Here is a 23,417-nt window from a genome sequence, read left to right as displayed (position 1 = left end):
CGCTGTTAAAAAGTTCCCACGGTAGACACGATACACAGTGTATCGTGAGTCTTGCGTGGGAACTTTTTAACTCAGCGTGCAGGCAGCAGCAGATTGTCGCTCCTTTCAGTTTCACCCCACCTACACCCCTCTGCTCCCCGGCCATGTGTGTGACCCCATCCCTCCCCTCTCCAGCTCCCCGCTCATTGCACCGGCGCGGGGGCTTTGTACTGTCTTCACGTCGGCGATGGCAGCAGGCCAGTGCAGTCACCGGAGACGTCAGGACCAATTGGACGTCGACCACCAGGCCCACCGCAAGCACGGAGAACCCAGAGACCCACAGCCTGCAGCAGCCCAGCCCAGCCCCGCTCCAACTACAGAGGAACCTGGGTTGCGGATGACGGGGCACAGCTCGGGGCGTCGTAGGGGCCCATCGGGGAGCGGGTTCCTGTTGGTCCTGACGTCTCCGGCCACCTGCTATCCTCCGGGAACTGTACCGCCCTTGCAGGAGAGTGGGGTTGTTTGCAGTTGCAGAGGGAGGGGGCAAGGGCGGTACAGTTCCCAGTCTCAGCTCCAGTCCAGAGGGGTGGCCGGAGACGTCAGGACCAACGGGACAGCAACCCCCAGGCCCACTGCAAGCACGGAGATCCCAGAGACCCACAGCCAGCAGCAACTGCAGCCCAGCCCCGCTCCAACTCCAGAGGAACACGTAGGGGCAGAAGCTGATGGTGTGCAAGGTGTTCTTGGGGTGGCGCAGCTCGGGCTGTGGGCAAACTGCCACTTGTCACCGTAGCGGCCCATCGGGGAGCGGATTCCTCTGGAGTTGGAGGGGGAGGGGGGTATTGTGCTGTTTGATCGCCCCCTGCTATCGCAGGGACAGGGAGACACAGCGGCTTTTTAGACTGGTGGGCAATCACTTCCAAAGTTCTGCCCACACAGTCAGTACACCTCTCCTACACTGCATTTCATACAAACATTTATTCTGCAAGAAAAAACGACATTGAAGACTCAAACTTGCGACCGAGTAACTGCCGGGATCAAGGCGCAAACTCGCGACCTTGCGGATATGAGCCGAACACTCTACCACTGAGCCAGCCATTAAAATCTACGCTAAAAAAATTCCATTCCGAAGACCGACAAATTCTGAATTACGAAAAGTGTCTGGTCCGAAGGCTTTCGGATAAAAGGTTGTGCACCTGTAATAAGATTAAACGAGTACTTACCAGTATGAAGTTTGATCTGTATTTTATGAGGAGTTGCGATGAGGGATTACGTGCCCTCCGCTCCCACCCTCAATATATAGATCAAACTAATAAACTGATGTCTCATGATCTTTACTATCTTACTTCAAATATTGTGTCTATCCTGTGATTTCACACCGCTGCTTCGAAGTATGCCGCACCTGCGCACTGGGCTGGGATCTTCACGTAATCCCTCATCGTAACTCCTCATAAAATACAGATCAAACTTCATACTGGTAAGTACTCGTTTAATCTTACTATTAACCAGGTCAATGGTAAGAGTGTAGAACTTTTAAAGCACAACGGGACTGCAATCAGGTAATCAAATTTCTGTTAGCCATTTACTGAAGCAATTCAATCAACTCTCTTTCATAGGGTCAAGCAACAGAGAAACAGGCCATTCAACCCACCAAATCAGTGCGGGCCATCAGAGACCTAACTATATTAATCCCACCACAGCAATTCCGGTAATACAGGCAAGGACATTTTGAGTAAAGAGCCTGTCACACACGCCCTTCCCTCACTGGGCATTATCATCAATAGACAATAGACAATAGGTGTAGGAGTAGGCCATTCGGCCCTACAAGCCAGCACTGCCAAGGGGATCAGAGGGTATGGAGAAAAGGCAGGTACGGGATACTGAGTTGGATGATCAGCCATGATCATATTAAATGGCGGTGCAGGCTCGAAGGGCCGAATGGCCTACTCCTGCACCTAATTTCTATGTTTCTATGTTTCTAAGCCAGCACTGCCATTCAATGTGATCATGGCTGATCATCCCCAATCAGTACCCCGTTCCTGCCTTCTCCCCATATCCCCTGACTCCGCTATCTTTAAGAGCCCTATCCAGCTCTCTCTTGAAAGTTTCCAGAGAACCGGCCTCCACTGCCCTCTGAGGCAGAGAATTCCACAGACTCACCACTCTCTGTGAGAAAAAGTGTTTCCTCGTCTCCGTTCTAAATGGCTTACTCCTTATTCTTAAACTGTAGCCCCTGGTTCTGGACTCCCCCAACATCGGGAACATGTTTCCTGCCTCTAGCGTGTCCAAACAATCTTATATGTTTCAATAAGATATCCTCTCATCCCTCTAAACTCCAGAGTGTACAAGCCCAGCCGCTCCATTCTCTCAGCATATGACAGTCCCGCCATCCGGGGATCCTGTTACATCACAAGGTGGCTCACGTTAATATCCTCCTACCAACTGAGTATTTATTCTGGTCTTTAACATAATGATCATGGCAGGAGCCAGGATACTGGTGCCATTTACTGAGTACATTCGGGTTCATTATGTATCATCACCAATTTTAGAAGCACTTTATGGAATAATAAGCAAGTAGGTTACATAGGCAGCTATCAAATACCAGGTGTGGCACAGTGGCGTAATGGGTAGAGTGATGTTTTCAAGAGAGAGTGAGATACAGCTCTTTGGGCTAATGGAATCAAGAGATATGGGGAAAAAGCAGGAGTGGGGTACTGATTTTGGATGATCAGCCATGATCATATTGAATGGCGGTGCAGGCTCGAAGGGCTCAATGGCACCTATTTTCTATGTTTCTAGGTTTTAACTTTTAGACATTTACTCTGGAATTTACTCTGTTTTGTTTTAGTTCCATTGTTTAGTCTGTGATAGCCAGATAGACAAACAATCTATTTCCATAGCAGCAACCGCGGGAGCTATCACTTCATGGAGCTCGGAAACCAAAAATACTGAAACCAGAGAGTTTCAAGGTACAGGCCAGAGTTAGCTCTGTGCAAGTACTTGGGTTCAGTCCAGTAACTGCCATTCAACTAGAACATGCAGAAACAGAAAATTACTTTTACCGTCAGAAACAGTGATGGAGTGATATGTTTGCTGCCTTACGGCGTCAGAGACCTGGGTTCGATCCTGACTACGGGTGCTGCCTGTTCAAAGTTGGTGCATTCTCCCTGTGACTGCATGGGTTTTCTCTGGGTGCTCCGGATTCCTCCTACATTCATAGGTTCATAGGTTTATAGGTTAATTGGCTTCTGTAAATTGTCCCTAGTGTGTCGGATAGAACTAGTGTACGGGTGATCATTGGTTGGCGTGGACTTGGTGGGCCGATGGGCCTGTTTTCATGCGGTATCTCTAAACTAATTTAAATTGAAGATGATCAACATTGTAAATGAGGGGTGGAAGATTGCAACCTTCACCCTGTTTCGGCGAATGCAATCGACCCGGCGTGCACAATCAAATAAGATCAAATAGAACAAGTTGTCCTACAACTTTAGGCTGTGCACACCACACGCAAGGAGAAGAATGATAGTTTGTGATGCCATGTTTAATTTAAAAAGTCTACATTTCTAATCAGCTTATTAACAAGACAGAAAGAATAGCATTTGGGCACCTACCTTGAATATTTTCAATGGCTTCATTGCTGTATACAATATTTTGCCAGTCCACCTGCAACCTCTTTATAAGTGTGTAGGCAAAGAGGGGGTTTGATATTGCAGTCACCGATTCCTGGTAAACATTGTTATGCAGTGCTTTAGCTTTTTCATAAAATCTGCAATTCAATTGAATTAACAAGATCTATAACTGGGGAAGCAACATACAGATTTGGTGACACCCTTTTGATGAAAACCAAATAAATGGTATCACTTGACAATCAGAACAGCAATTAGGAAATGAGAAATGGACAAAGTTACTCTGGCGCATATAACACAAACAACAGCTTTGTACAATATTGTAATCCTTCGGCAAACAGGACGGGAAAGGGGGTATTGGAAGGAAGTTCTAAAATGCTAAATCCAAAATAAAGGTGGCACTGTGGCGCAGTTGGTAAAGCTGCTGCCTCACAGCACTAAAGACTTGACCTTGGTTGCAGTCTGTGTGGAGTTTGCACGCTCTCCCTGTGACTGCGTGGGTTCCTCTATGTGCTCCTGTTTCCTCCCATATCACAGCTTTATGTCAGTGTTAGTTGCCATTTAAGTGCTGACCTTATTTGTTTACTGATACCTGTGGCGTTGGCTTCATTTTGCACCAGCCCATTGAACCAGCTGCATCTGAACACAATGGGTATTGACATTTAAGAATCGTATACAGCTTGAATCCCACAAAGCCCTTGCAACCACACAAATTGTGGATAGTTACATTTCTGGGATACGGATGGGATGTTTCCCATGGCGAGAATGAGCACTCAGTGGGCCAGGCAGCATCTCTGGAGAATATGGATAGGTGACCGATTCCGTCTGAAGAAGGGTTCTGACCCGAAACGTCAACTAGCCATGTTCTCCAGGGTGCTTTCTTTTAATTAAGACACTGCCAGAAGCTTTATACCGGTCTCAGCTAATGTACAGGATGGATCTGCAGATGCTAGTTTATACCGACAAGAGACACAAAATGCTTTTTAAATGAGTCTGAAGGTTCATCTATTTTTGCTCTCCAGAGATGCTGACCCGCTGAATTACTCCAGCAATGTGTGTCTATCTTCAGCTAATGTAAATGTGGTGTTCCTGTTTCTTTCAATAATTTGATGTTTTCCACTTTATTTTGGATATGTTTTGGATAATTTTGCATATAAATGAAATATATATTGTGTGTGTGTGTGTGTGTGTGTGTGTGTATGTGTGTGTGTGTGCGCGTGCGTGTGTGTGTGTGTGCATGCGTGTGTGTGTGTGTGTGCGCGTGTGTGTGTGTGTGTGTGCGTGTGTGTGTGTGTGTGTGTGTGTGTGTGTGTGTGTGTGTGTGCGAAGGTACACAAAATTGCTGGAGAAACTCAGCGGGTGCAGCAGCATCTATGGAGCGAAGGAAATAGGTAACGTTTCGGGCCGAAACCCTTCTTCAGACTCGTGTGTGTGTGTGTGTGCGTGCGTGTGTGCGTGGGTGCGCGAGTGTGCGTGTGTGCAAGCTTTAATTTAATTGCAAGATAGGGATATCTTTATCCATTGAATCAGTCTTAGGCACTGAAGAATGTGACACCACCAAAAAATAATCTTAATTTTTTCAGTAGAAACACAAAAGTCTTTTGAAGAAAATGGAAGATTTTCTCACGGGGGCCTTAAAATTGCTTTGAACAATTAATTAAAAAGAATAACCCAAAAAAAAACCACATGTGGCACATTGGCCTTCATCAGTCAGAGTATTGAGTATGGGAGTTGGGAGATCATGTTGCAGTTGTATCAGACAATGCTAAGACCGCATTTAGAGTATTGTGTTCAGTTCTGGGCACCATGTTATAGGAAAGATGTTGTCAAGCTGGAAAGGATACAGAGAAGATTTGCGAGGATGTTGCCAGAAGGTCTGAGCTATAGGGAGAGTTTGAGTAGGTTGGGACTCTATTCCTTGTGAATGCTAATCTTACGGAGGTGCATATAATCATGAGAGGAATAGATCAGGTAAATGCAAAGAGTCTCTTTCCCCGTGTAGGTGAATCGAGGACCAGAGGACATAGGTTTAATGTGAAGGGGAACATATTTAATAGGAATCTGAGGGATATCTTTTTCACACAAAGGCTGGTGGGTGTATGGAACAAGCTGTCAGAGGAGGTGGTTGAGTCAGGGATTATCCCAACATTTAAGAAACAGCTGGAACAGTTGGAACTAGTGTAGCTGGGACAAGTTGTCCGGTGTGGGCAAGTTGGGCCGAAGTGCCCGTTTCCACACTGTATCATTCTATGACTCTGACTATTTAGGTTAGCCGTTCTTAATTTTTTTTTTCATGATGGGAAAATATCAAGTTGAAGTCATCTTATGGCCAGGAATGCACAAAAATCGCTGGCTGGAACAGGAATAAATCAAAACCAGTACTTGAGTCACAGATATGAATCGTCTGAGGAACTCGCCAAAACTGTCTGATGAGCGAGCAGTTAGTTCGCTGTGAAATGTGCAAAGCTTTGGGGCGGCGTTTCATTCTCTTTAAAGAATCTCGCTGGACCTTTGCTGCAGGTTGAAATCCCCGAGTGAAATTCTGCACCAGTAGTTCAGAGATTTTCACTCTCAACCTCCCAACAAGAGCGTCCAACCCGTATAGATTGTTTTTGTTCAGTGATGCCTCATGCTTGACTTCAGCGAGGAATCAGTGAACTGATAGAAAGCAGATGCCCTTTAAGCTGATATAAAAATTCAACTCAACACAAGAAGGCTAGGAGTTGTGATGCCAGAGGGAATATTACTGAAACCACGTGAAGGAATAATGATGACAATGTTCGTTCATTCCTCAGCCAGAGAGCTGAGTGCCAAAACTTTGCTCACGTTCTTTAAAGGCAATAATGATGAGTTTAATATTCGGAGATAGACACCAAATGCTGGAGTAAGTTGTGTCTATCCTCGATTTCAACCAGCATCTGCAGTTCTCTCCGACACGGTGTAATATTGGGAGCGGATTACAATCTTACCTCTTCAGGTCGTCTATTCTGTCGATCTCGCTTTCAATGTAAGACTGCAGATGTTGCAAAAGCTTCTTTTCCACCACAATCTCTCCCTGGATGTTGACGACGGAGGTGTAAAGGTCTCCCCGGGATGGGTGCGGCAAGGAGCCGCTCACCAAGCACAGCAACAGCGGGGGCAGCCGCAGGAACATTGTATCAACTCGCCCGCTGCGAGTCAGTTGCAGACAACTGATCCCGGCCGCTGGGTTTAGTGCTCGCGGTGGTTGTCAAACAGGGGGTCGTGTTTCCACATCGGCTCGTTGAGACGAACCAAGGCAGCGTTTTGCCTTTGTTGGGATGCCTGTCCCCGCATTCCGGTGAAATGGATCTTGTGGCTGAGTTGGAGCCGGAGAGCGAAGCGGCTGCACTGACCCACACGCACACACACACTCACTCACTCAGAGGCAGCAGCGCTATCTCACTGGGTCTGGCCGCCTGGGATTTGTAATGGGAAGCAATCCCATTGACGTCAAGCCAGCCAGTGAATGATGAACAGTATTCACGGGCAATTGATGAATGGGAGGGTCGAGGTGGAGGAGGAGTGGAAAGCAGAGGTCAGGATGAGCTGTGATGTGCCATTCTCTCCTCATCCCTCATCCCACCTGTGGTGGGGAGGGTTTGCAACGCCACACGGCAGGATAGATAGCTTTTGAACATAGAACATAGATCTCCCGGTTGCCAAAAACTTTAACTCCCCGTCCCATTCCCACACTCTTCGATGCTACTAAAACTAAGGAGCTGATTGTGGACTTTAGAAGGGCACAATAATCGAGGACGTACACGCCACTGGAGACGGGCACGGAAATCGCTATCAAAATATGGAGGGGACCGGGCGACAGGGGGGGCACAATTGTTTAGCGGCCGGCCGCGCGCGCACGCGCACACTCACACTCACACACGCACGAGGCTTTGGAGGCTCAATCCAGCCCTAAATGCAGCTCAACTCTGCCTGTCTCGCAGGGTTAACCTACAGCCCTGCCTGGACCGACGGGACACCGGCGCTGCTTCTCCGCACTGGACATATTTCCCGCAAGCCCAGGCTGGTTAACCTGGCGGGACAGGCAGAGTTGAGCTGGGTTTTGCGCTGCTTCTCTGCGCTGCCTGTGAGCCTGGGGGCACAGCTCCCGTCTGACTCCCGACCTCTCTGGCCACGTGTGGGGGGGGGGACTTGGGTGGGGATGGGACGGGACGGCGCCGGAGAGCCGGGATCGATCCTGGCTGCAGATGAGGCGCAGGTCTGTGCCACGTCTCCCTCCTCCAATCATCGCACTCTATCCTCAGTCCCACCCTCGCCCCACTCCTCCCTCCTCCAATGATCGCGATAGGGTGAGCAGCTTTAAATACCTGGGAGTCCACATCACAGAGGATCTGACATGGACAACACACACTGCCGCACTGGTGAGAAAGGCAAGGCAGCGCCTTTACCACCTCAGGCAGAGACTCTCTGAGGATCCTTCAATCCTTCTACTCTGGTGCAGTAGAAAGCATTCTGACCGGAAACATCTCGATCTGGTTTGGCAACAGGACAGGAAGGCTCTGCAGAGATTAGTGCATTGGGCCGAACGCACTATGGGAGCTACACTCACCTCCCTGCAGGACCTATACACCAGGAGGTGCAGACCAGAGCCAACAAGATCATGAAGGACCCCCTACCACCTCAGCAACGGACTGTTCCAGCTGCTACGGTCAGGCAAGTGCCTCCGCTGTCACGCTGCGAAAACAGAGAGGATGAGACGGAGGTTCTACCCACAGGCCGTCAAGACTGTAAACTCTGATCTCAATGGGGCGTAATTACTGTTCTGTCTTTTTAAAAAAAATGTTAATACTGGTTGTGTTGTGTTGTGTTGTTCTGTGGTTTTGCACAATCCCGCAGGCATTGCCACTTTCATTTCACTGTACATCTTGTATGTGACAAATAAAGTCGACTTGACTTCCTCCACTGTCAGAATGAGGGCAAACGCAAATTGGAGGAACCGCACCTCATATTTCGCTTGGGCAGCTTACAACCCAGCTGTATGATTATTGATCTCTCTAACTTCAAATAACCCTATCTACTTCCCTCCCCCACCCTAATCGGCATACTAGTTTCACTGTCATGCTGTTGAAGTTCACTGTCTCTATAACTCGTTATTACCTACCCCACAGCCAACAATGGACCATTGTGGGCTCCACCTTTCCTTGATCATTGTTGCTTTTTGCATATCTTTTATTCATTTGTTCTATTTACCTTCCATATATAGAATTTCCCTTCCCCCTGACTCTCTGTCCGAAGAAGGGTCCCGACCCGAAACGTCACACATTCCTTTTCTCCAGAGATGCTGCCTGACCGTCTGAGTTACTCCAGCATTTTGTGTCTGTCTTCAGTACAGCACAGGACAGGCCCGCACAATATAACGCACAATGTCCACTGATGCTAAGATAAACTAATCTGCCTGTACATGACCCATGTACCTCTATATCCATGTGCCCATCTAAAAGCCTCTTAGATGCCACTTTCATATCTGCCTTCACCACTACCACCACTTAGTGCCGCAGTAGTAGAGTTGCTGCCTTACAGTGCCACTGACCAGTGTTCCATCCTGACTATGGTTGCAACCCGTATGGAGTTTGTACGTTCTCCCTGTGACCATATGGGTTTTCCCTGATTGCTCCGGTTTCCACCATCACTCCAAAGATTTAAAAGTTTGTGGCTTGTGTATAGGAAGGAAATGCAGATGCTGGTTTATACCGAAGATAGACACAAAATGCTGGGATAACCATATAACCATATAACCATATAACAATTACAGCACGGAAACAGGCCATCTCGGCCCTACAAGTCCATGCCGAACAAATTTTGTTCCCCTTAGTCCCACCTGCCTGCACTCGTACCATAACCCTCCATTCCCTTCTCATCCATATGCCTATCCAATTTATTTTTAAATGATACCAATGAACCTGCCTCCACCACTTCCACTGGGAGCTCATTCCACACCGCCACCACTCTCTGCGTAAAGAAGTTCCCCCTCATATTACCCCTAAACTTCTGTCCCTTAATTCTGAAGTCATGTCCTCTTGTTTGAATCTTCCCTATTCTCAAAGGGAAAAGCTTGTCCACATCAACTCTGTCTATCCCTCTCATCATTTTAAAGACCTCTATCAGGTCCCCCCTTAACCTTCTGCGCTCCAGAGAATAAAGACCTAACTTATTCAACCTATCTCTGTAACTTAGTTGTTGAAACCCAGGCAACATTCTAGTAAATCTCCTCTGTACTCTCTCTATTTTGTTGACATCCTTCCTATAATTTGGCGACCAAAATTGTACACCATACTCCAGATTTGGTCTCACCAATGCCTTGTACAATTTTAACATTACATCCCAGCTTCTATACTCAATGCTCTGATTTATAAAGGCTAGCATACCAAAAGCTTTCTTTACCACCCTATCTATATGAGATTCCACCTTCAAGGAACTATGCACGGTTATACCCAGATCCCTCTGTTCAACTGTATTCTTCAATTCCCTACCATTTACCATGTACGTCCTATTTTGATTTGTCCTGCCAAGGTGTAGCACCTCACATTTATCAGCATTAAACTCCATCTGCCATCTTTCAGCCCATTTTTCCAAATGGCCTAAATCACTCTGTAGACTTTGGAAATCCTCTTCATTATCCACAACACCCCCTATCTTGGTATCATCTGCATACTTACTAATCCAATTTACCACACCTTCATCCAGATCATTGATGTACATGACAAACAACAAAGGACCCAACACAGATCCCTGAGGCACCCCACTAGTCACCTGCCTCCAACCCGATAAACAGCCATCCACCATTACCCTCTGGCTTCTCCCATTCAGCCACTGTTGAATCCATCTTGCTATTCCTGCATTTATACCCAACAGTTGAACCTTCTTAACCAACCTTCCATGAGGAACCTTGTCAAAGGCCTTACTAAAGTCCATATAGACAACATCCACTGCTTTACCCTCGTCAATTTCCCTAGTAACCTCTTCAAAAAATTCAAGAAGATTAGTCAAACATGACCTTCCAGGCACAAATCCATGTTGACTGTTCCTAATCAGACCCTGTTTATCTAGATGCTTATATATATTGTCTCTAAGTATCTTTTCCATTAATTTGCCCACCACTGAAGTCAAACTAACAGGTCTATAATTGCTAGGTTTACTCTTAGAACCCTTTTTAAACAATGGAACAACATGCGCAGTACGCCAATCCTCGGGGACTATTCCCGTTTCTAATGACATTTGAAATATTTCTGTCATAGCCCCGGCTATTTCTACACTAACTTCCCTCAATGTCCTAGGGAATATCCTGTCAGGACCTGGAGACTTATCCACTTTTATATTTTTCAAAAGTGTCAGTACTTCTTTTACTTTGAACCTCATAGTATCCATAGCTACTCTACTAGTTTCCCTTACCTCACATAATTCAATATCCTTCTCCTTGGTGAATACCGAAGAAAAAAAATTGTTCAATATCTCCCCCTGATAACTCAGCGGGACAGGCAACATCTCTGTAGAGAAGGAATCGGTGACGTTTCGGGTCGAGACCCTTCTTCAGTAGCTTTATTGGCTTTGGTAAAAACTGTAAATTGTCCCTAGTGGGTAGGATAGTGTTAGTGTATGTGGTGATTGCTGATCGGCATGGTCTTGGTGGGCCGAAGGGCCTGCTTCCCTGCTGTATCTCTAAAGTCTAAAGTCTGAAAGTTTTCTTTTCACCTCTTGCCTTTGTCACTTACTCCACTCATTAGTTCTTAAGTTGTAGGAGCAGAATTAGGCCATTCGACCCATCAGGCCTATACTGCCATTCAATCATGGCTGATCTATCTTTCCCTGTTGGGCGGTATAGGCAAGTTGGGCTGAAGGGCCTGTTTCCACACTGTATCACTCTCTGACTCTATGACTCTATGTAGTAGTCACTGCTGTAATGATGGAAGCAGAGTGGCCAATTTGTATGCAGACCGTCCCCACAAAGAGGATGGAGTCAATGAGCAGATATTTCACCAGCTGAAGGTTCAATATTGCCCAAGAAACTAACAGGATAATATTTTATCAAGAAACCTGCACGTCGTTGGAGCGTGGGAGGAAACCGGAGCAGCCGGAGAAATCCCACGCAGTCATAGGAGAACAAACAAAACTCCATGCAAACAATCACCGTAGTCAGGATGGAACTCGGGTCTCTGGCACTGTAAGGCAGTAACTCTACCGCTGCGCCACCGTGCCACCATGACACATAATTGCGTATTTCTGATGTCGTCCTTGTAAATCTTCTCTGCACCCCTTCCATTGCCTCTGTCTCTTTTCTATAATATGGCAACCAGATCTGTGCTGAAAAGTGCAAGTGTGATCTCACCAAGGTACAATTTGGCAAACCATCTCTGCTTATCATTCCATCCCTCTAAAAATAAACACCATTGCTCAGTTTGTTATCTCTGTGGCCTTGCTGCCTTGTGTTGCTAGTGTTAGTGACTGGTGTATTTGTACTGTCAGATTCCTTTATTTCCCTACATCAGCCGCATGGTCACCTTCCGAATGATATAATGTGTTACCAAAATGCACCACTCCACATTTATCTCTAATGAATCTCATCTGCCAATAATTTGTGGCTCTGCAAATGTGTTAATGTCCCCCTGTAATTTGTTGCTGTTTTCCTCAACGATGATTCATCCTCCCCAATTTGATATCATAGCAAACTTAGAAACAGTCTTTTTTGATTCCAACAGCGACTGTGGTCCGAAGATAGACACAAAATGCTGCAGTAACTCAGCGGGACAGGCAGCATCTCTGGAGGGAAGGAATGGGTGACATTACCAGTCGAGACCCTTCTTCAGACTAACCCAAAACATCACCCATTTCTTCTCTCCAGAGATGCTGCCTGTCCCGCTGAATTACTCCAGTATTTTGTGTCTATCTTCGGTTTAAACCAACATCTGCAGTTCCTTCCGTCACTAAACAACTGTGGTCCCATTTTTTCCACAATGAATAGGTACCCTTTACTCCGACCCTCTGCATTCTGTCTTGAAGCCAGAATGTTCACTCTGTTCACTCGAAATGATTCACTAATCTATGTGCTACTTTATCAATGGTTTTATGAAAATCTAGATAATAGGAACATAGAAACATAGAAAATAGCGTGCACGAGGAGGCCATTCAGCCCTTCGAGCCAGCACCGCCATTCATTGTGATCATGGCTGATCGTCCCCTATCAATAACCCGTGCCTGCCTTCTCTCCATATCCCTTGACTCCATTAGCCCCTAGAGCTCTATCTAACTCTCTCTTAAATTCGTCCAGTGACTTGGCCTCTACTGCCCTCTGTGGCAGGGAATTCCATAAATTCACAACTCTCTGGGTGAAAACGTTTTTTCTCATCTCAGTCTTAAATGACCTCCCCTTTATTCTAAAACTGTGGCCCCTGGTTCTGGACTCGCCCAACATTGGGAACATTTTTCCTGCATCTAGCTTGTCCAGTCCGTTTATAATTTTATATGTTTCTATAAGATGCCCCCTCATCCTTCTAAACTCCAGTGAACTCCAGTAACTTGCATGTACTGCACCACCTATTATCTCATCTCCTCAAAAAATGTAATAGAGTTGACTTTATTTTAGTTTTTGTTTAGAGATACAGCGCGGAAACAGGCCTCTCAGCCCACCAAGTCTGCACCGACCAGCGATCCCCACACACTAATGCTATCCTACACACTAGGGACAATTTACAATTATATCAAGCCAATTAGCCTACAAACCTGTACATCTTTGGAGTGTGGGAGGAAACAAGAGATCACAGAGAAAACCTTTTCATAACTATGCCATTTCCAGATGTGCTTATACTTGCCACACAAAGCAGACTTCCCACCATTGACTCCATCTACACTTCACGTTGCCTCGGAAAAGCAGCTAACATAATCAAAAGCTTTTCCTATCCTGGTCGTTTCTTCTTCTCTCTGCTCCCATCTGGCAGAAGTTACAGAAGCTTGAAAGCATGTACCGCCAGGCTCAGGAACTTTTCCCCCCTCAGGCTTCTGAATAGCCCTTCCACAAGTCGACAAGGTACAGTCCGATTCACCTCGACCCCACTCAGGATAATGGACCTTATCAAAGGAACTGATTCAGTTACAACACTTGAGTTTGAACTGTTTGTATTTATGTATGGTAAATCTGATCTGTTTGGATGTCACGCTGTACCTCAGTATATGTAACAATAATAAATCTAAACCTAATCTTAAACCAGATGCATTCTTACCAGGTAGATCCACATGGACTAATGTTACAGTCTATATGAGTAGGTTTTAAGACCATAAGACGTAGGAGCTGTATTACTGCAGGTCATTCAGCCCATCGAGTCTACCCAGCCATTCAATCACGGCTGATCTATTTTTCCCTCTCAACCCCATTCTCCTGCCTTCTCCCCGTAACCGCTGATGCCCTTCCTAATCAATCCCTGCCTTTAAAATCCCCAATGTCTTGCCCGCAACAGCCGGCCGTGGCAATGAATTCCACAGATTCGCTGTCCTCTGGCTAAATAAATTCCTCCTCATCTCCATTCTGAAGGCACGCACCATTTTAGTATTATACACTGTACGATAGCAATGTTTAAGACACGTTTAGACAGGCAGTGTCCAGGCAGGTGGGATTTGTTAAAGTTGGCATCATGGCTGGCACAGAAATCATGGGGCATCTCTTTTTAAACTCTATTCCACTAAAGCCTCCTAAACTGCAGTTACTGTAGCTTCAGTGTGATTTTAGGGAAAGATTTCTGGCTGTTTTCTGCAACGACTGTTTGGCACATGTGTTGAGGACCAAATGGAATCAGAGCAACAGGCCAATAGGCAAATCATAATAAGAAAATGTTAAATGGCCAGCTCGACATAGACTACAAGACCTACACCAAACCCAAACCAATTAGGAGCAGACGAGGGCATTCGATCCAATTTGTGATCCCAGCTACAAAGACAGATGTGTACAGCAATTCGTTCTTCCCCCGCACAATTAAAGCATGGAATAATCTCCACCCAACTATAGTTACCCAACCAGATGCAACTAAATTTAAAGTAGCTCTTTCTTCCCAATAACCCTTTCTGGCTTAAGCCCTCCCTTCACCACCTCCAGTTTAAATTCCATTTGGAATATTTTGGAGGACCAAGAAAACATATATTGTGCATGGAGTGATCTTTAATTCTTACTTTGACAGGCAAAGTACAAGAGCACCAGTAGTCAGAGTCAGAGCCCACTATAGGTGCTACAGGGAGTGTATTGGGGAAAGGATTCCAATCTGAATTTGTAGCTGGAAGCAATGCTGAAGGGAATTTGAAAGGTGCTCCGTGTTCACTGGAGCATTTACTGAAATTTACTGAAGCATTCAAAATTATATCAACTGAAACAGTGGGGGATTGTGTGCAGTGGCTTATTGGCAGGGTTGCGAACAAGACGAGGAGAGCAAAAATGCAATTCGAACACCAAAGAGTACCTATTGAAGCTGAACTGATCTCAGTACACACGGCATATTAGAAAGAAAAATGAAGGCTGTGGGAAAAGAGAAGAGATGATCTTTTAGTAGGAATAATGAGGAGAGGCAGTACCAACTGTATCGAGTAATTTTAAAAGCAAAGTGGAAAAAGTGAGCCCAGGTCCAGTGAGGGCAGCACAGTGGTGCAGCGGTAGAGTTATAGTGCCTGAGACCCAGGTTTGATCCTGACTATGGGTGCTGTCTGTGCGGAGTTTGCACATTATCCCTGTAATCACGTGGGTTTTCTCCGGGTGCTCCGGTTTCCTCCCACGCTCCAAAGATGTACAGGTTTGAGGGTTAATTGTCTTCTGTAAATTGTAAATTGTCCCAATTTGGTGAGACCAAGCATAGGCTTGGCAATCTTTTCGCCAAACACCTCCTCTCGGTCCGCATTAATCAACCTGATCTCCCGGTGGCTCAGCACTTCAACTCCACCTCCCATTCTGAATCCGACCTCTCTGTCCTGGGTCTCCTCCATGGCCAGAGTGAGCACCACCGGAAATTGGAGGAGAAGCACCTCATATTCCGCTTGGGCAGTCTGCACCCTAGCGGCATAAACATTGAATTGTCCAATTTCCGGTAGCCCTTGCTGTCTCCTCCCCTTCTCAGCTCTCCCTCAGTCCTCGGGCTCCTCCTCTTCCTTTCTCCTTTCTACACCCCGCCCCCTCCACCCTACATCAGTCTGAAGAAGGGTTTCGGCCCGAAATGTTGCCTATTTCCTTCACTCCATAGATGATGCTGCACCCGCTGAGTTTCTCCAGCGCTTTTGTCTACCTGTAAATTGTCCCTAATGTGTGGGATTGTGCTAATGTATGGGGTGATTGCTGGTTTACATGGATTCAGTGGACTGAAGAGCCCGTTTCCACACTGTATCTCTAAACTCTAAATTCCACAAGTTTTGTGTTGGAGAACGTTACAAAATAGTGCATAGAAACCTTAGCTTTACTAATGGCAACCCAGAGTGCAAAAGCAAGCACTTTGTACTAAACCCTCGTGCTACAATGATTTGACTCCAGCTTGGGCGTTCAGTTCAAATAATTTCTTGATACCACATTTGAAAGAACGGCAAGGATGCAATTGTGAAAAAGAAAGAGACTAATCATGTGGAGAGATCGTAGAAACTTGTTTTCCTTAGAGCTGACATAGTCATAGATCATATTGCACACTTACATGCCCGCAGCCCAGCGATCTGTGCTGTCCATTCAACATCTGTTTATTCCTAAAATAATCCCATTTTGTTAACTCCACACGGTTTTCTACCACCGTGGCCAATTCTGGCCAATTAACTTATGCATCCACATTTCCTTGGGACGTGTGAAGAAACTGGGCACCCAGAGCAAACCCATGCAGCCACAGAGAGATTACAACCTCCATACATCACTGGAGGTCAAGATTGAACACAGGTCATTGGAGCTACAAGGCAAGTTTACCCGCTGCACCCCGAGTTGTCCCAACCTTAGAATGGTATGATAGAGTTGTCTGAAATTGGGAAATAAATTAGTAGAAGAAAGAAAACTTGTTTTCTGAGCCAGCAGGTTTGGTAAAGAAGCCACAATTAATGATGACTTGGAAAAACAAATACTGTAGCTACAAGTATTGATAGAACTTCAGATAGGTAGTATTGATAGGTTTCAGCACCTAAGTTACAGGGAAAGGTTGAACAAGATAGGTCTTTATTCTTTGGAGCACAGAAGGTTCAGGGGGGGACTTGATAGAGGTCTTTAAAATGATGAGAGGGATAGACAGAGTTGACGTGGATAAGCTTTTTCCATTGAGAGTAGGGAAGATTCAAACGAGAGGACGTGATTTGAGAATTAAGGGACAAAAGTTTAGGGGTAACATGAGAGGGAACTTCTTTACTCAGAGAGTGGTAGCTGTGTGGAATGAGCTTATAACCATATAACAATTACAGCACGGAAACAGGCTATCTCGGCCCTACAAGTCCGTGCCGAACAAATTCTTTTTCCCCTTAGTCCCACCTGCCTACACTCATACCATAACCCTCCATTCCCTTCTCATCCATATGCCTATCCAATTTATTTTTAAATGATACCAATGAACCTGCCTCCACCACTTCCACTGGAAGCTCATTCCACACCGCTACCACTCTCTGAGTAAAGAAGTTCCCCCTCATATTACCCCTAAACTTCTGTCCCTTAATTCTGAAGTCATGTCCTCTTGTTTGAATCCTCCCTATTCTCAAAGGGAAAAGCTTGTCCACTTCCAGTAGAAGTGGTGGAGGCCAGTTCGATTTTATCGTTTAAAAATAAATTGGATAAGTATATGGACGGGAAAGGAATGGAGGGCTATGGTCTGAGTGCAGGTAGATGGGACTAGGTGAGAGTAAGTGTTCGGCACGGACTAGAAGGACCGAGATGGTCTGTTTCCGTGCTGTAACTGTTATATGGTTATATATAGCAAAGAAAGATAATGATCTGGCATCTCCTACCTTAGTAGGAAGTAGGATCAATATAAACCATTAATTTGAAGCTGGATGCATGTTATTAGGGGAATATTTTCCAATAAAAGGACAAGGAAATAGAATCAAAAATAAACACAAAAAGCTGGAGTAACTCAGTGGGACAGGCAGCATCTCTGGAGTGAAGGAATGGGTGACGTTTCGGGTCGAGACCCTATCCTCGGCTTAAACCAGCATCTGCAGTTCCTTCTTACACAAGGAAATAGAATCAATTGGATGCACCTACCAAAGAGTTGGCACAGATACAATGGGTCGAATGGCCATCTCCTCAATCAAATCATTCTACAGTTACCTGATTAGACTGACCAGACCTATAATGGAGCTAGTGCTATCCAAATGGTTTCTGCCGGGGCAGATATTTTCAAGATTCTATGAATTCATCTGAAGTTCTATCAATGTGCTAAAGAGCAACAAAAAATCTATTTTGGCATAATTTTAGTTATATAATGCATTTTTGCACACAAATAATTTAAAAGTGAAAACCATCCATTGAACCCATTAGCTAAAATTAAGACATTTTTATAGTATAGTATATCTTTATTGTCATTTTCCTGAGTACTCACATACCCAGAGGAAACAAAAAAAGTTACTCAACCAGTGTCCATTCAGTGTGCAGTAAAAAATAAATAGAAATAAAAATACATATATAACATATATAAACATAACATAACATATATAAACATACATATATCAGTATAACTATTAGCTATTACATTATTATTATTATTTTTTTTAAATTATATTTATTAGAGTGAGTACAATGCATTGGTACAAAAATTATATTAACATATTACATTCTCTGTACAACTTCCTTTTTTTTTTAAAGAGAGAAGTGAGAAAAGAGAGAAAAAATGAGGTTGTGAAAAGTGAAGAATAGACTAGTGAACGTGTGAAAAACAGATAAAGAAAACGTGGGAAAAAAAGGAATAAGTGAAGAAGGAAGGCAGGAGGGAGATTATTCAGTCGCCACAAGGAGATGAATTTTTAATATTCTAAATCATCTTTCACCCATACCTGAAACTTTTAGTTTTCATGATACTATGTCACAACATGAATCCAAGAAATCAATAAATGTTTGGAGGAGTCTCATTTCTTCCAAATGTGCTGTGTCCAGCATATAATTGATACACATTTTAAATGTTGGTATATTAGCATTTTACCAAAATTTAAGTATAAGGTTTTTTGCTGTTATTAACCCATAATTGAAAACATGAGTTTTGGTGTGTATTTAATTTGTTCCCATCTCCACTTACTCCAAATATAATCATTTCAGTATTAGGTTCCATTTTTGTCTTAAATAGCTTTGAGAATATATCAAATATTCTCTATTACATTTAAAGTTGAGAATTTTCCCCCTTAAATTATGGCATTTTCTGTATCTGTTTATTCGAAAGATATTTGGTCCATATTGTGAGATGAACACACTCACACATCAGGAGTTCCAGTCACCTTCTGCAAAATAAACATCATAAACAAGCAAGTTTATTTAGCATTCATTCATTAGTTTGCTGTATATTGAACACACTGGACAACTGCCAGATTATTTCAGCTTCCCTCAATATGAATCCATTTAAAATTCTCTTCATTATAATTAAAGAGTCAAAATGTTTTGCATTGCGGCTTTTCATTATTACAGCTCTTCATCGCCTACATTGTACTTACTTTTGCACTGAGTCTTTTCCATTTTTCTTCAGTCATTGAACAGAATGAATATAATCACTGACTGTCATTTTGAGCAGTTTTTATTTTTGTAGGTTGGCAATAATTTCTCCTTTGGCTGCCAACTCTTTAGTTGGGGGTGGGGGGGGATCTGTGGAATTCTTTGCCACAGAAGGCTGTGGAGGCCATGTCAGTGGATATTATTATTAAAGCAGAGATAGATAGATTCTTGATTAGTACGGGTGTCAGAGATTTTGGGGAGAAGGCAGGAGAATTCTTTAGTGCCAAGGACAAGAAGGCTCTGCAGAGAGTAGTGCGTTCGGCCGAACGCACTATGGGAACTTCACTCACCCTCCTGCAAGAACTATACAACAGGAGGTGCAACTCCAGAGCAAATAAAATCATGGGAGACCTCTTCCACCCCTGCAACGGACTGTTCCAGCTGTTACGGTCAGGCAAACGCCTCCGTTGCCATGCGGTGAGAACGGAGAGGTTGAGAAGGAGTTTCTTCCCAGAGGCAATTCGGACTGTAAACGCCTATCTCACCAGGGACTAACTCTACTGAACGTTTTTCCTTCTATTATTTATTATGTAAAAGAATATGTGTGTTATGATTGTGTTTATAATTTGTTTGGTTGTTTTGTTGTTTGTCTTTTGCACAAAAGTCCGCGAGCATTGCCACTTTCATTTCACTGCACATCTCGTATGTGTATGTGACAAATAAACTTGACTTGACTTGACTTGAGAATGGGGTTAGCAGGGAGAAATAGATCAGCCAATATTAAATGGAATAGACTTGATCGGCTGAATGGCCTAATTCTACTCCTATCACCTATGACTTTATGACCTTATGACCAACCCCCGTGAGTAACTCACCAACCCCAGCGACTGCTTCCAGCCCTAGGCCTGACTTGTCGAACTAGAGGGTGGAAAGAGAGACACACAGTGAAGAATGCTAGTTGAGAGCAAGCACACAGAGTACACTTGGAGAGAGTTTGGGGTGATGGACAATGGGCAGGGTTTGTGATAAGAGGCATCACTCTTAGTGCTCAGACCATCACACAAACCAACCTCCCTTCCTTTGACTCCATTTACACCTCACGCTGCCTCGGCAAGACCACTGCCTTAATCATAGACGAGTCACAGCCCCCTTCTCCCCTCTCCCATCGGACACGAGGTACAGAAGTGTGAAAACGCACATCTCCAGATTCAGGGACAGTTTCTTCACAGCTGTTAACAGGCAACGGAACCATCCTATCAACAACTAGAGAGTAATCCCGAGCTACTATCTACCTCATTGGAGATCTTTGGACTAACTTTAATCGGACTTTACTGGGCTTTATCTTGCACTAAACGTTATTCCCTTTATCATGTATCTGTACAGTGTGGATGGATCAAATGTAATCATGTATAGCCTTTTCGCTGACTGGTTGGCATGCAACAAAAGCTTTTCACTCATACCTCGGTACACAAACAAAACTGAACTAAACTGAACTAAAGAAGTTGATAAATCCTGACAACTGGTTGAATGCAAAATTAAGAGGAGCATGGAGATAAATACAGTCCTATATAGAATGAATGCAGAATTTGACAGGGTCCAATACAGAACGCCATTTTGCCATAACATTTATCCTGCTTCATACTAAATGTTTATATTGATCATACTCCCTATTGTCTCTCCGACAAGAGATTCCAAACCAATATCTTTCTTCCTTACATAGAAACATAGAAATTAGGTGCAGGAGTAGGCCATTCGGCCCTTCGAGCCTGCACCGCCATTCAATATGATCATGGCTGATCATCCAACTCAGTATCCCGTACCTGCCTTCTCTCCATACCCTCTGATCCTCTTGGCCACAAGGGCCACATCCAACTCCCTCTTAAATATAGCCAATGAACTGGCCTCAACTACCCTCTGTGGCAGAGAGTTCCAGAGATTCACCACTCTCTGTGTGAAAAAAGTTCTCCTCATCTCAGTTTTAAAGGATTTCCCCCTTATCCTTAAGCTGTGACCCCTTGTCCTGGACCTCCCCAACATCGGGAACAATCTTCCTGCATCTAGCCTGTCCAACCCCTCAAGAATTTTGTAAGTTTCTATAAGATCCCCTCTCAATCTCCTAAATTCTAGAGAGTTTTTACAGTATTTTTTTTCCACGTCATCACGCATTGTGCCTTTACAGTAAGCGTGATGCACGGTATAATGGAGAATCAGGAAATGCTGGCTTCTTAATTGAGTATTTTGCATCCATTTTGATTGCGGAGAACAAGGATGAAATACCAGCAGTCCCAGGGAAAACAAGACAAGAAATGAAAGGTTACAGATTCAATAATTACATTATTATCAGAGAATCAGAGAAATGAAGCGAAGGTGGATCAGAAGTGAGCACGTTGTATTTAACTGACGGAAGAGTGTGGAGGGGGAGAAGCAGAGAATCAGCATAAACTCAACATAAAATTATTCTCAATCTGTGTGGATGGGAGCAGGAAATTAGTTTAGTTTAATTTATTATTGTCATGTGAACTGAGGTAACCGCCTGTCCCACCAGCATGCGATAGCATGCGTCTAGCGCGACCAAACGTGGTCGCTTGAGCCGTACGGCCTCGCGGGGCCGGTCCCACTTCAATCGGCAGGGGCGTATGGAGCTGTGTGGGGCTGGTCCCGACATCGCGCGGGGCTCCAAAAATCTTGCACTGTCCTAAAATCCCGCGCGACAACGGCCTGTTGGCCCGCAGCCGCATTGAGGCCGTACGCAGCGCATCAACGGGTGTACGGAGCGTCTTGACATCGTATGCAACGTCTTGACGGCATACACCTAGCGCGTGGCGTTGCATGATGATGTCACCGCCCGGCGTGCCGTTGCGCGATGACGTCACCGCCCGGTGCCGAGCGACGTCCAAATTCTGTCAGCCCGCCTCCTGCCCAGCTGATTGGTGAGTATGACGTCAGGACCAGCCCCACACAACTGCAGACGGTTGGAAGTGGGACCGGCCCCGCGAGGCTGTACGCCTCAAGCCACCATGTTTGGTCGCGCTAGACGCATGCAATCGCATGCTGGTGGGACAAGCCCTGTACAGTGAAAATATTTTGTTTGAGTGCTTTCCTGTCAAAGCAAAGACTATACATGATTACAATCAAGCCATCCACAGTGCAGAGATAAAATATAAAGGGTACAACATTTAGTGCAAGATAAAGTCCAATAAAGTCCAATTAGAAACAGTTGAAAGGTCTCCAATGAGGTAGGTGGGAGGTCAAGACTGCACTCTAATTGGTGAGAGGACGGTTCCGTTGCCTGATGACAGGAGGGAAGAAACAGTCTCTGAAAATATGAAGGGTTTCGACCCGAAATGTCACCTATTCCTTCGCTCCTTAGTTGCTGCCTCACCCCGCTGAGTATGAGCGTTTCTCCAGCATTTTTGTCTACCTGAAAATGGACATATGTGTTTTCAAACCTCTGTTCCTTTTGCCTGATGAGAGAAGGGAGAAGAGGGAGTGACTGGGGTGAGAGTGGTCCTTGATTGATTCAGGAGGTGTTTAGATTGCAAGGCAAAGCTAGCTGGAGTAAAAGGTAAAAGGACAACTGACCACTGTTGTGCTGATCGTGTTCTAAAGCAGATTCTCAGGATAAAGGACAATTTCAAAAAAAGTTTGCAATGCATTGGCCGGGAATCGAACCCGGGCCTCCCGCGTGGCAGGCGAGAATTCTACCACTGAACCACCAATGCAGCTGCTGAAAATATTGCTTTATGCTGAACTGATGAGTTTCGTACTTTCCACATCTGGTCTTTCTTTTCTGTAGAATACTGTGGGGTGTTGCCAATTCCCTCGTCATCAGAGCCACAGCTCTGCTGCTCATTTATAGCCGTCCATTTGTACATGATAAATCACTCAGCACAATGTTAACTTTTAACGTAGCGCTCTGACAGGTCCTCCTAAATGCTGGTGCAATGTTGTCGAGTTTGCCTGTGGTCATCACAGGGGACACGCCAGGTTTCTCACCATGATAGGAAAGAGGGATCAGTGCACCACACACATTGCATTACAAACATAGAATAGGCTTCAGCAAGGCAACTTGTTTATGTCAACAAAATAGAGAGAGTACAGAGGAGATTTACTAGAATGTTGCCTGGGTTTCAACAACTAAGTTTCAGAGATAGGTTGAA

General features: G+C 44.9%; 1 protein-coding gene and 1 non-coding gene across 2 annotated transcripts in view; both read right to left on the bottom strand.

Annotated features, from left to right (window-relative positions):
• Positions 1-7,090, bottom strand: part of p4ha3 (prolyl 4-hydroxylase, alpha polypeptide III) — a 77,817-nt gene extending 70,727 nt beyond the window's left edge. Inside the window, exons 1-2 of the mRNA XM_055636568.1 lie at positions 6,575-7,090; positions 3,591-3,745 (exon numbers count right to left, since the gene is read on the bottom strand). Coding sequence (XP_055492543.1) covers positions 3,591-3,745; positions 6,575-6,759 — 340 coding nt within the window. The 5' untranslated portion in view covers positions 6,760-7,090. The remainder of the gene's footprint in view (positions 1-3,590; positions 3,746-6,574) is intronic.
• A 15,818-nt stretch (positions 7,091-22,908) lies between these two features.
• Positions 22,909-22,979, bottom strand: trnag-gcc (transfer RNA glycine (anticodon GCC)). Its single transcript has one exon. It is a non-coding gene; the product is annotated as a tRNA-Gly (tRNA).
• Between the last annotated feature and the right edge of the window lie 438 nt (positions 22,980-23,417).

This window comes from Leucoraja erinacea, chromosome 6, assembly GCF_028641065.1.
Source record: "Leucoraja erinacea ecotype New England chromosome 6, Leri_hhj_1, whole genome shotgun sequence".
In the NCBI taxonomy this organism is placed as follows: Eukaryota; Metazoa; Chordata; class Chondrichthyes; order Rajiformes; family Rajidae; genus Leucoraja; species Leucoraja erinaceus.
Note: the sequence above shows the minus strand (reverse complement) of the source record. Positions and strands in the feature narration are given on the sequence as shown.